Genomic DNA, 14,641 nt, shown 5'->3' with positions numbered 1-14,641 from the left:
CCATGCAGGGCAACAATTTACCTTTTCTAATACAGATAAGTTCATGTACTCCACAGGTTCTCTCTCCACCTGTTAAAAAAAAAAAGTTTATTAGAAGTTAAAAACATAGAAAGTAGCATGAATTTGACTGTTACAAAGAATCATTTTAAATTAGCACCTAAAAGTGACCTCAGGAAAAGTTTCCCTAATCCTTCTTTTCAGACTTAATTAAATGATATGATAGCCTGATATCATAATTTTCTGGAACAATCCAGAAATTAGGTCTTAGGAAGCCTCAAAATGAAGACACTTCATTCAAATATGTGATTTTGAATGGCAAGCTTCTGAACAGCAGAAATCATATCACCATTTCCCAAGGATCTCTCCACATCATCTAGAAGGAAACACTGCAAGAGAGGACCCACTTTTGTATCTGAGCCTTCACATATACAAATAAGTTATTGAAAGGTCAATGCTCTAAAGTTACTATTTATATTTTATCACATATATTCATATTATATATTCTCCAGCAAGCCACCATTATAAATTTGTTAAATTTAATAGTATGATAAAAACAAATTTAACTTTAAAAATTACTTTGATTATTCTTTTTTGGAAAGTCTTTTGTAATATATATATATTTTTTAAATCTCTACTTATTGGGCCAAAAACCAAAACTACAGAAAGTGCAGAAATATATAAAAACTTCCATGTAATTATCACAAAGTAAGCACCTGAGCTACTACAAACCAAGGCAAGAGCCAGAACTTGGCTAGTATCCCAGGAGTCCTTTTACTCATCTTCCTAGGCACTACTTTTGAGTCCCAGAAGTACCTAATCTCCTGAGTGCTATCATTACAGCTTGGTTTTGTCTGCTTATAAAATTTACACAAGTGGAATTGTCAAGTGGGCATTTTTGAGTCCTATTTCTTTCAATATTAGGTTTGTAAGATCAATTTATTTTATTATTTATAGTTGTGACTCATTCCTTTTCATTTCTGTATAGAATATATACATATTTTCATGCCTACATATGCATAAATTTCAGTTCTACTGTTCGTAAACATTTGGATTGATTTGGGTTTGCTGTGACTAATTCTCCTATGAACCTTTTTATATAATACTTATCTCTTTGTTTCCCACATGTGTGCCTTGCCTGCCTTTCTTCTAAATGTATTCCTATGAGAAGAACAGCTGGGTTTATGGGTCAAGTGTATGTTTAACTTTAAAAGATAATGGCAAATGGAATGGATAAAGAAAATACGGTAAATATATACAGTGGAATACTATGCAGTCCAAGAAAAGAAGAAAATTCTGTCATGTGCAACAACAGGGATGAACCCAGAGGACATTATACTAAATGAAATAAGGCAGACACGGAAAGAGAAATACTGCATGATCTCACTTGTATGTGGAATCTACAAGCCAAATTCACAGATGGAGGGTAGAATCATGGTTACCGGAGGTGGGAGGGCAGAAGGGAATCTAGAGAGGCAAGACAGGAAAAGTGGGGATACTGTAAAGGGTACAAAGTTTCAGATAGACAAGAAGTTTTAGAGATCTACTGCATAGCATGATGACTACAGTTATTAATAATGTGTTGTATATTTCAAAATTGCTAAAAGAGTAGAGCTTAAATGTTCTCACCACAAAAAAGGTGAAATGACTGATATGTTAACTGGCTTGATTTAATCATTCCACAATGTATACATATATCAAAACATCACATTGTACCCCATAAATACATACTTTGAATATTCTAATTTGAGTAATTTTATTAGTTACTACTTTATAGACATATTTCCTTCACTTAGAAGCATGTCACTACTTTAATGTAAGCTGAAAAATATTCTGTAGTGTTCTGTATGTGTATGACCTTATAATTATGTTGTGAATTACTTTTAAACTTTGCATAACAAAAATATTAAATAATGTAATCAGTTTGGTTTATTATAGAAGCTTATTATAAATAGCTCAGTTATAAGAAACAAAAATATCCTACAGCAATAACATAAGAAGTAAAAACTATGATATTCACTAAAAAAAGTAGGTCATCTAAGAAGCAAGTTAAAAAACCTAGAAAATAGTATTTCTATCATCAAAGTAGGTTAGATCTTCACTTGACTTTGTTGTAACAATGGCATTGCTTCTTTATTATTAAAAATACAGAATAATCACTGATCATCAGGAAGATAGGCTTTGCAGGAAGAAACACCTAACTTAAAGCTACGGTTATAAAAGAATTATTCAGCAAAGCCCCAGTGTAAAAAAACAGAGTGTTAATTGGAATATTACCAGTGACCACAGATCACTTGCTGAAAGGTTAGAATGAAATATACCTACAGACTACAGTTCTTTCAGATTGAGGAGATTCTAGTCCAATGACTGGATAGTTACCAAATTATGACAAAAAACTATTTTGAGACATTAGAAAGGTCATGTAATAAAAATAACATAATCATAATATATTAATATATTGAGGCATATGATGTTTTGATAGGTTACTTAGAAATATTTATTCTCTGTACACATTAAGGCATATTCTCTAGAAGTTACATGTGTAACTTAGTTTGAGTTACATCATCAATTCACGTAAAAAGGCTGTACTTTTTCAAGCCTATAATGAGAACTAAACTCTTCCCCATATTTAATATAAATCGATTAGGTTTTACCACACACACCTAATCTTAACTGTAACAGCATTGTTTTACAAGGCTTAATATATACACTAACAATAAAAACTACTATATTCTAAGATATTTCTCAAGACTGCAGAATGACAATGAAAGCTAATTCCCACTTTTAAAAGCATTCAATTTATCTAAATCATATAAAAGAACCTCAGAAATTTTTAGGTTACACAAATAATCGTTACATTTCTAATTTACAGTCAATTAACTGCCACATTTGTCAAAGTACTCACAAAAGTCACACAAGCAAATAAGACTATGCACAAGTTTTTTTTGATATTTGTCCCCTAAATTCTAACCAACAAATAAGATTTCACTGATGTACATGTGGGACTCAAAAGCAATCACTATTCTTATGAAAATCAACAGGAATACTAAGGATACATAAATTCCAGACAATAAAATAAAATTCAAGAACCCTGCTTTAAAAAATACAAAAGAAGAAATACAAAAGTCAAATGAATTTATTACATTATTGGAAACTGAAATTCAGTGCTGCTTTTATCCCTAATCCTTCCTAAGACTGGGAGGAGTGTAAGGAAAAAATATGCATTCTCTACGTAAAATGTAAATTTTTTAATGTATATGTCTGTTTGGAAGTCAAAGGCTTAAATACTTTCTCAGTCAGAGGTATGTTGTACTTTGTACAAATTTTATGTCTTACTTTGCCTTGAAAAGTAAATCTGAAAAGTTTCCAAAAGAAATGTTAAATTTGTAAGCAGGAGGCAAGAAAGACACTGCAGGCATGCCTTGACTTAGGTGTGGGGTAATCCAAAAAGAGGTGTACTGCTTTTAACAGTGTAATGCACAAGAGGGAATGATTATTTAAAGCAGTTAGCCAGCATCTTTGGAAAGAGACGAATTAATGTTCCACTAAAATAAATAATCGTCCCCAAAATGAACTCCTACATAAATACAATTTTCCACACGTCAAATTTAATTCAAGAAAATGAAGACTGGGCCACCATATTAGAATGACATAATGTAAGACACTAGAGATCAGAAATACATTTGTCTAGTTCATTATTGTATAGATTAATGGAGGCCCCAAAAGTTAAAGTTGTTCAAGGTCACTAGTTAATTGTCAGAAAAAAAATAGAACATTATGTTTAATGTATTTTGGAAAGTAAATATTGATTTTTCTTCATTTTTATGAAAAAAATGAAAGCTATGAAACTGTTTTCCAATCCTTTAAGGTAATTTAAATAGAACTGCATTAAAAACTATACTTGGAGATAATACTAGCATTGCGCTTGAAATAATCATCTAAGCAATATAGAAAGGAGAAACAGACAGAAAATGATAAGCTTAGTCAAAGTTACCATCTTTTCCCTCAGGCAAACCCATGTAGAAGCATAATGTAAACTGGCATAATCCTCTACAACTGGCATAAGGGGTGTAAGAGAAAATAGATGTTTGTGGGCACACATGTATGCATGATTATGTGCATGTGTGTTTGTATATGAATGTACACATAAGTGTGAGTATGACTGGAAATTGGAATTTTTAAAATAAGAGGATCATTACAACATATGTACTTGCCCACGTTTACAGAAGCAAAATGTGTATTACGTGGCAGCCCCATTAAAATACATCCAGGTACAGGCATACCTCAGAGATATTAATGGGTTTGGCTCCCAACAACTGCAATAAAGTGAATATCGCAATGAAGCACGTCACACAAACTTTTTGGTTTCCCAGTGCATACAAAAGTTACGTTTACACCAGACTGTAGTCTATTAAGTATGCAATATCATTGTGTCTTAAAAAAGTGTTATGCATCTTAACTTAAAAATAATTTATTACTAAAAAAAATTAATGATTGTCTGAGCCTTCAGCAAGCCCTATATTTTTGCTGGTGAAGGGTCTCGCCTTGATGTTGATGGCTGGTGGTTAGTGAAGGTTGGGGTGACTATGGCAATTTCTTAAAATAAGACAATGATGATTTACTACATCAATGGACTCTTCCTTTTATGGAAGATTTCCCTGTAGCATGCAATGCTGCTTCACAACATTTTACCCACAGCAGAACTTTAAAAATTGGAGTCAATCCTCTCAAACCCTACTGCTTCTTTATCTACTAAGTGTATATAATGCTCTAAACCCCTTATCATTTCAACAATGTTCACAGCATCTTCACCAGTAGATTTCATCTCAAGAAACCACTTTGCTCATCCATAAAAAGCAACTCCTCATCTGTTCAAGTTTTAGCATGAGATTGCAGCAATTCAGTCACATATTCAGGCTCCACTTCTAATTCTAGTTCTCTTACTAGCTCCACCTCATCTTTAGTGGCTTCCACCACTTAAGTCTTGAGCCTCTCAAAGTCATCCATGATAGCTGGAATCAACTTCTTCCAAACTCCTATTAATGTTAATATTTTGGCCTTCTCTAATGAATCACAGATGTTCTTAATGGTATCTAGAATGATTAATCCTTTCCAGAAAGTTTTCAATTTCCTTTGCCAGGTCCATCAAAGGAATCACTATCTATGGTAGCTATAGCCTTATACAACATATTTCCTAAATAAGAAAACTTGAAAGTTTTAATTAATCCTTGATCCATCAGCTGCAGAATGGATGTTGTATTAGCAGGCATGAAAACAACATTCATCTGCTTGTACGTCTCCATCAATGCTCTTGGGTGAGCAGATGCATTGTCAATGACCAGTAACATTTTTAAAGGAATCTTTTTTCTGAGCAGTAAGACTCAGCAGTGAGCTCAAAATATTCAATAAATCATGCTGTAAACAGCTGTTCTGTCATCCAGTCTTTGTTGTTCCGTTGATAGAGTATATACACAGTACATTTAGCATCTTTCTTAAGATCTCTTAAGATTTTCAGAATGGTCAATGAGTGCCCATTGACCATTAAAGTCACCAGGTGCATCAGCCCCTAACAAGAGTCAGCCTGTCCTTTGAAGCTTTGAAGCCAGGCATTGACTTCTCCTCTCTAGCTAAGAAACTCTTAGATGGCATCCTCTTCTAATAGAAGGCTGTTTCACCTACAATGAAAATCTGTTGTTTAGTATAGCCACCTTCATCAATGATCTCAGCTAGATCTTATGGATAACCTGCTGCAGCTCTCCATCAGCACTTGCTGCCTCACCTCACACTTTTATGTTATGAAGATAGTTTCCTTCTAAACCTTATGAACCAACCTCTGCAGGCTTCCAACTTTTCTTCGGCAGCTTCTTCACCTCTCTCAGCCTTCACAGAATTGAAGAGAGTGAGGGCCTTGCTCTGGATTAGGCTCTGGCTTTGGGAATGTTGTGGCTGGTTATATCTCCTATCCAGACCATTCAAACTTCTCCATATCAGCAATAAGGCTGTTATGCTTTCCTGTCACTCATGTGCTCACTAGAGCAGGTAGCACTGTTAATTGCCTTCAATAACTTTTCCTTTGCATTCACAACTTCACCTACCAGCACAAAACGCCTAATTTTTAGCCAGTCTCAGCTTCTGACATGCCTTCCTCACTAGGATTAATCATTTCTAGCTTTTGATTTAAAGTGACAGACATGTGACTCTTCCTTTCACTGCACATTTGTAGAGCTATTAGTTATTGTGCCTCAGAGAACAGAGAAGCCTGAGGAAAGGAAAAGAGACTGAGGGAATGACTGGCTGGTGGAACAATCAGAACACACACAACAGTTATCAACTAAGTTTGCCATCTTATACTGGCATGGCTCATAGTGCCCAAAACAATTACAAGAGTAACATCAAAGATCACTGATCACAGATCACCATAACAAATATAGTAACAATGAAAAAGTTTCAAAGATTACAAGAATTACCAATATGTGACACAGAGACACAAGGTGAGCACATGCTGTTAAAAAACTGTGCCAATAGATTCATTCAACACAGAGTTGCCACAAACCTTCAAACTGTAAAAAATGCAAATTTGTGAATTTACAATAAAATGAAGCACAATGAGGTTTGCCTGTACACAAAAATGGAATTAAACCCAAAAATTTAGTTCCTTTAAAACGGATCTAAAAGTTCTTTTCAAATTCAACTGTATTTTGTCTACCATGTTTATTCTGACCATTAGCCTAAATCACAATTTACAGGTTCTATGTATTTTTTTCTTGGTCAAACACTGAAAGTCTACTTTAGAAATGTCTTAAATTCCATCTCATCTAAAGATTCTTCTCCCGCATATGCATTAGTCAGAGCCTTTAAATGATCACCTAACTTACATTTGTAAACTCTGTTATAGCTAATTATTATGCAGACACCTATGCTGTAGATCATAAGCATGAAATTGTTAATGCTACCAACTCCCCCCCCAACCAACGTAATCCACTTAGACCACAGTAACTAACCTTTAAACATCTTTTAGTTTTGTCCTTAATTAGATCATTCAAGGAATAATACCAATTTTGGTCACCAGTTTAAAACACAGTGTTGCATAAAGATCATTGCTTCTGAATTGAGTCAGACCTCAATTTTAAAGTTGGCAACACCTAGTAGTACTGTCTTTGTAAACCTTGTGCTTGTCACTTAATCTTTGGAGTAAGTAAAAATAATAGCTAAAGTAATTTATAAAATGGTAATAATAACCTCAGGACAGAAAATAGTTTTCACCTTGTATACCAATTCTGATGGACTGGTAGTAGCTGCTGGAGTGAGGGTGGAGGGTAGTGTTGCCAAGGATTCTGAGACCAAGTCCACAACTGGCAGGAAAAAAGATGTCTTAATAAAACAGGTGTCTACTGCAGACAAGAGAAGGAGGAGTGGTGCCATTCATGACAAAAACTGAAGATATGTTGCCCGGCCCATGGCAAACACCCAAAAAATGTTAATTTCCTTTGCAGTCTTCACCAGTAGAATATAAAATTCAAAGAAAACTTACAGTTCAGGCTCTGGAGATGGTTTCTTCTCTTTTACAGTTATCACTGAATTTCAAACATTCTGCCATGTAAATACTCCAAAATAAATGTTAACTTTCTCATGCTTCTTAACCTGTCCTCCTTTTTGAATTTTTTCTTAAAACAAAAAAAAAAAAACAAAAAAAAGCCTTGCTCTGGGAGTTATCCTCCCAAATTGGAATTCCTTTACTTTTTGCTGTTGTGATACAATTACTGTAAAGTTAAAATAGTCTGTATAAGTCAAATCCTTTCTATACTTTTATAAACTCATTTTATCTATGATATTTTTATTAAATAGCAGCCTACACTTTGAGACACATACCACCCCTCCAGCATCACATAATATAAACTAGGTCTCAAATAAACAATATCTTAGAGCACTTTATAATTTACAAAGCATGCTAACTATGGTGTCTCATTTGATCCATATAAGTTCCTATGAATTTATTCAAGTCTTTTCTAAGAGGTACAAATTTTATCTTACAAAATTAAATTTACTGTTCACAAATCAATCCATTTTTCCAACTTTATGCTACTTTTTAATTCAATTCGTTTAGCCAATTATGTTTTTGACTGCTAGACGCTCATTAACCAAACACAATAAAACCTTAAGTATGTGCTCACAAAAAAAGGTGTTCTACTTAAGTGAATTTTCTACTTAACGGAGAATAAAACAAAACCTTTCTGACTTCTGCACCAGATCATGTTTTAAAGCTACTAATATGCATTACTGCATTAAGTTCAGAATACCAAAGATAATTTAATATTCATTAAAACTTCTCTTAATGGCTCAAAATATTACCTTGAATACCAATTCTAATACGGTCCTAAAATATGACAATAAGAAATTGTTCTGAACACATGTGTGGCTCTTAAAAATTTGTTCGTAAAATCCTAATAACAGCTTCCTGAGTTATCACTATTTTCTCCTAAAAAAGGGTAAATCAAGGGTTCAAATTTAATATAATCATTTTACCCAAAAGCTTGAAATGTTTTATTTGTAGTAGTTTGTTCAGTCTTACATTATTCACATATATGCACTTTCATATTAGGTGGTAATCGACTAGGATTCAGGGGAAAAAAATAAAAGAATAAAGTCAGCTAAACAGAAATAAAATTCATGAAAAAAATCTACTATGTTACCATACATATACGCTGTACGAACATAATGTTTTCAAAGAAACTGATAATGCAAACAGTATTACTCAACAAATAACAAATTGTATAAATTAAGGCAGTATATGGTTCTCTCTGCTTTCCCCATTGGCATGCACTGCTGCATTCTCTTTTTTTTGAGACGGCGTCTTGCTGTCACCCAGGCTGGAGTGCAGTAATGCAATCTCGGCTCACTGCAACCTTCGCTTCCCAGGTTCAGGTGATTCTCCTGCCTCAGTCTCCCCAATAGCTGGGACTACAGGCATGCGTCGCCATGCCCAGCTAATTTCTGTATTTTTAGTAGACACAAGGTTTCACCATGTTGGCCAGGCTGGTCTCAAACTCCTGACCTCAAGTGATCCACCCACCTCGGCCTCCCAAAGTGCACTGCTGCATTCTAATACAACCTTAAAACAACAAAAAATAAAATATAATTATGTCTCTAATGTTCCCTGAGTGTTTCTAATTTTGTTTAGTGAGTTAGAAAAGGAACCTTGAATAAACTATAAATTACTCAAAAGTAAATCTACTGGATTTTTTAACTAAATATTTCAAATGGCTTTTGAAAGTCTAAATTTTGCCTTAGAAATCTTAGAGCCAAAAGAAACCTTAAAGAACATCTCAAAAAAAAAAAAAAAAAAAATATCAGAATTCTTCTCATTATTTTTAAAATATATGTATGTAGCAAATTATAAGGTACATTAAAAAAAAAGTAAATGCACTATATACACACACATATATGTACACACACAGATTCTAGCTAGTCTAACCTTACTTTACATTTTTTTAAAATGTTACTCAGAGAAGTTAAGTAGTTAAAGTTAATATAGTAACGTAACAAGTGTTTATTTTTTACTTTGGCAAAGAAGTTTGCAGAGTCTTCTAATATTCTAATGGAAAAGGCAGAAAAATGTGGACTGAATGAAGGAAGGGCAAGAGTTAGATCATTAAGGGCCCACTTTATCCTGAGGTTTTAAGAAATTCAGATTTGCATTTTATAATACAAAGACAACTAACACTACTTTGGAAAATAAATTGGAAGGAATCTTAACACTGGAAAATAAGAGTACTAGGAAACTAATGCAAGTCTCTTAATGAGTGAAAAGGGCATAAAGTGAAGACACCAAGCAGCACAAATTGATTTGAGTTGTAGACTTGGTAAGACAGTGTTCAAACAGGATGTAGGAGGTGAACTGTGAGACAAGGTAGGTGTTCAGGTTTTTAACTCAGATACCTGGTTAATTAAAAACGCCACTTAGATGGTAAATCTGCACAGAGCAGGGGGTAAATTTGCATGGAGGTTGGATCTGGTGACTGTGATGACAACTTTGGGACATTCTGAATATCCTTCGCTAAACATTTTGGATTGCTGAGGACACTCATGTGAAGCTATCTGGCCACTATTTGGAAATACAAGTCAGGAAAATTCTGTGTTAGAAATATGCTTCTCGGCCGTGGCATAATCTATGATAACAATGTACAGAATTCCACAAAACAACCCAAGAAACTTGGCTTGAGTTCACACAAAATACAGCTGCCTCGCCATATCCACAGGTTCAGCATCTATGGATTTAACTAACTGTGCATGGAAAATGTAGTTAGGCCTACAGTGATTGTATGTGTACTCAATACACACAGACTTTTTTCCTTGTCATTATTCCCCAAAGAACTATTTACAAAGCATTTACATTGTACTAGGTATTACAAGTAGACTGGAGATGATTTAAAGTATATGGGAGGGTATGTACAAGTTATATGCAAATATTATGCCATATGATATAAAGAACTTGAGCATCCTCAAATTTTGGTATCTGCAGGGGACCTGGAACCAATCTCCCCCATGGTTACCAAGGGAGAACTGTATTCAGGCACTATACAAAATCTAAGGGGACAAAAGCGAATAAGACATTAACCTCTAGAAATTTACAGACAGGAAAAACAAATTTGTAAATAAGTGATTACAAAATTGTTCAACGTGTGCAATTATGGCAGTTGTGTATAAAGCAGACAATGGCAACTGGGTTAAGAATAGAAGCCACTAGAACATTAGGTCAGGTAGATGAAGACTGAGAGGAGGAAATTTCAAATACAACAAAAAGAGTCAATACTATCAGATTGACAGAGATCAACACTAGAAGAATTAATATGCTGGATAACAATAACATCGCCTCATAGGCTAGGGTACAACAATGATTCCAAACCCGGGATTGCCAGACCACTAGGCCAACAGTGAGGATGTGTAACTACTTTCAATATTTCAAAATGCCTTTTAAAAATTGCACCTTTATGCCTAACTTCTTTACTTCTGACGGGAATTATGTTAGCTCAATATGGTAACTGTATTATCTTATATTTGTCTTTTTTTTTTTTTTAGTAGTAGTTACTCATCTGACTGATAGAAGGAGGAAATGAATAATTACTTAGTAGAAAAAAAATCTTGTGTTGTAAAATAGGAGGTTGACACAGAGAAGGAAATAAAAACAATCCTTAGTACTTAAAAGTCTCGACTCAAAGGCTAAAACATCGAGCCATAGCGAATCAGAATACACTTAACAGACAAAAAAGACCTGTTCAGTTCAAAACGTTGGTTAGCTAAGCAAGGGATTGCAGGAACATGCCTTGAGAGTAGTCTAGCTAAAAGAGACTGTGGTTTTAGTTGATTACAGCCTTGCTCTGAGCCAACATGAAGCTCCAAAAAAAGCTATTCTAATATTAAGCTATATTAATAGGATTACACACAAGTGGAAGGAATGGTATAACAGTTTCAATGTAGGCTATTCAACAGTATAACTGGAATGAAATGACCCCCTACTACACTCCAAATTTTAAAACAAACAACTACAGATCCTCCAAAGGAGGGAAGTGGATATTTTATCTAGAAAACACTCTAGAGCTGTCTTTGAATGGCAGACGGGATATCATAAATGGAGAGAATAGTGGGATTTTAAATTATCGCTACAGAAAGAAAAACTAGGATGGGTAGACAGACGTTACTGAATGGCAGATATTCGGCCAAATACAAAAATGTTATGAATATGAGAATTACTGCCTAAAAAACAGTGTTAGACTCATCATAATTTAATGTTTTTATACAAAGGAAAGATGATCCATCTCTTAGCATTCACACTACATTGTAATTGCATGCTTAAAATTACCTGTCTCTCCCAATAAAACATGAACTCTTTGAGGGAAGGATTAAAGTCTTATTCATCTTTTTGGCCCCATGGAATCTAGCAATGAACATTGTATATGGCTACTGTACCAAAACAAAAAAAAAAACAAAAACAAAACAAAAAAAAGGTCTATCAAATTAACAAGTGAATGAAGAAACTGGATGTTTTAAGAAACACTTCACTGAAAAGATGAGATGCCCTTTTGGGCTCCTAAATTTCTAAGATGTCCTTAGAACAGAGTCTCATGCAGAACTCATTTTACTCTTAACACAGCCTGGGAAGGGTATGCATAATGAATCTACTTTACTATGTGATAAAGAGCACAGTTAGGCTAATTTGAACTGCCATATTTATCTGAAGTGCTAATATTAATTATTTTGCCAAACTAGAAAAGACATACTTCCTAATCTTTGTATTATGAAACCTCAGGCAAATGCTTCGGTATGAAAATATGAGAGTACATCAAACACAGAAGAATCTCTAGAATGTCAGGATTTTAAAAAATCTTACTCTTTAAACATGTAAGTAGTAGGCAGAGCAAAATGCCACCAGGTGACATGGAAAAGGAATCAGTAACATTTAACTGCCAGAAGAAAGAAAGGAAGAACTAAGAAAAAAAACCTGAAAAGGTTTTAAGAAATTACAAGTTATGGCATCATATCTGAATGGTATCTAGCTGACGGATTTTCCTCATGTTCTGCCTAAACCTTTCTACCTTCGCGGCTTCACAAGAAACTCTACCACAAACTAGTTGGGAAAATAAAGTACACAATGTAAATCAGTGGATTTGGTTTCTTGATTTTCAACGTTTGGTAAAAGGATAGTGAGGGAAACAAACATTCAAAGTACTGCTCCAGATAACAGGAATACCACAGATTATTCCCTACCATTTTAACTAAAGTAGACAACTGAAACTGGATGACTGTGTGTCTTGCATATAACAGGTACTCACTCTCTTAAATAAAAAAACATAAACACACAGCTAACTCTATTTTGGAGTCCACAGGATCTGACAAAAAGAAGTCCCCAGAGATGCATGCTACCAGTGATTGGTCACCTAGAAGGGAATGCTTTAAAAAGTTTTATTTAAGAACACACATTCAATTTAGAGAAATAACGATAAAAGGTACTTTGCATAGGTGTACAGATGAATATGGATACACAGGAAAAATGTACAAATAACTTTCACTGCTTGAGTCAATCTAAAAGACGAGGGCTGGAAGATGTATTCTTTCACATAAATAACCTAGTCGTGTGAAATTAATTTTCACAATATCTTCCTTAAAAACAAGGCAAAATATAGATACTTGGTCCCAGTTACGTGTTTCTGGAACAAGAGAAAAATACACTTTAGTGTCAACGACCTTATCTAGGAACTTAATTTTTATTAAGCTGCTTTTTGAAATATGAACATTGTTGGCACTATAACACTTCACAGAATGATATTTGCAGGATTCTAAGAATGTGTGCTTGTTGTAAAAACGTATTTACTTTTTTTCATGAAAAAAACAGTTTTGAGTGTGGGGGGGGAAACAAAACCACTTGAGGAGGACATTAACCTAACCCCAATTTCCTGGACCCGTACAACAGCAAACAGAAGGGGAACAGGGTGCAACCCAGCCCAAGTGGGGACAGGGAAGGATTCGGAAGGGGACAAAAAACTGGACTCTCAGTTTGGCAGGAAGGCGGGTATTGCGGAAGGACGGTTTGCCGCGGCGGGGTGCAAGAGAAGAGGGTGCAGCCGGAGCCCCCGTGGCCATTCGCTCTTCCCAGCCCGTCCCGCGGGGTCTGCAGGGCCGCAGCCCGAGCCCCACTCCACGCAGCCGGCAGGAGGCGGCGGCCCGGGCGCTGTACCTGCCCGCCAGCCCGCTCTGCCCCGCGTGCGGCCGCCGAGAGGCCGGTGACACCGCGAAGGCCGGGGCGAGCGAGCCAGTCGAGCCCTGCGTCCCCGCGGCGCCGCTCCGCCCACCTGCCTCCCGAGACGCTGCCGGGACCCCCGCGCGTCCTCAGCCGGCTCCAACCCTCAGGAGGCGGCTCAGTGAGCGCCTCGGCCTGCCGGCGCGCCTCCGAACCCCCCGCCAGCTGGGCGGTCCCCATCCTCGCTCCCCGCCGTCAGCCTCCACTTACCTTCAATCGCCATGATGTGCTTGCCATGGACCGCACCAAGTGGATGGCGGGGGCAGCGGGCGCGAGGGCGGGCGGAGGACGTGCCGAGGCCGCCAGCGAGAGGGGCGGGGCCCGGCCCGGAGTCGCCCGGCTGCGCGGCCGCGAGGGGCGCCGCGGGCGGGGCGAGGGAGGGGCCCCGAGCGCCGCGAGTGCGGGCAGCGGAAGAAATGGAACCTTCCCAGGGCCGCCGCCGCCGCCGCCGGGGCACGTGACACCGCCCCACCCCCACCCCACCCCACCCCGCCGCCCCCACCGCGCCTCGCGCCGGGATTCTAAACAGGTGCCCGGCCCGGAGAGCCTTAGGCCGGTGCCCGAGACCCGCCCGAGGCGCGCCGAGCTCGTGTGGGAGCCCGGGCCCAAGCTTCCTGACGCCAGGCGCCCACCGGTCCGGTACTTGCAGTAAACGGAATCGAGGAAGGAGGCGAGTGGCAAATGATGTGGTCAGGACCATGGACAGGTCTCCGTGGTTGAAAAGGATTCCCACCCCACTGACTCTCTCATTTGCTATTAGGAAGGTCTGTTTAGTTTTGGTTTTGTTTTATTTTGTTTTGTTTTGCCCGAATCAGCCACATGCCGTCTCACATCTCCGCTGTGAAGTGGAGA

The 14,641-nt window shown here is 37.1% G+C and overlaps 1 protein-coding gene across 5 annotated transcripts in view; it reads right to left on the bottom strand.

The window, feature by feature from the left end:
- The window catches only part of SYT14 (synaptotagmin 14), a 186,456-nt gene extending 172,353 nt beyond the window's left edge, over positions 1 to 14,103 (bottom strand). For 2 of the 5 annotated variants that reach the window (XM_032289120.1, XM_032289126.1), the window contains exons 1-2: positions 14,000 to 14,103; positions 22 to 69 (exon numbers count right to left, since the gene is read on the bottom strand). In XM_032289120.1, coding sequence (XP_032145011.1) covers positions 22 to 69; positions 14,000 to 14,012 — 61 coding nt within the window. In that variant the 5' untranslated portion in view covers positions 14,013 to 14,103. The remainder of the gene's footprint in view (positions 1 to 21; positions 70 to 13,999) is intronic. The other 3 variants (XM_032289123.1, XM_032289125.1, XM_032289121.1) reach the window with 2 other exon arrangements.
- Positions 14,104 to 14,641: the final 538 nt, after the last annotated feature.

The sequence above is a fragment of the Sapajus apella genome, unplaced genomic scaffold, assembly GCF_009761245.1.
Source record: "Sapajus apella isolate SASKATOON/1434 unplaced genomic scaffold, GSC_monkey_1.0 scaffold22, whole genome shotgun sequence".
Classification (NCBI taxonomy): domain Eukaryota; kingdom Metazoa; phylum Chordata; class Mammalia; order Primates; family Cebidae; genus Sapajus; species Sapajus apella.
This window is presented reverse-complemented; position numbering and strand designations above follow the sequence as displayed.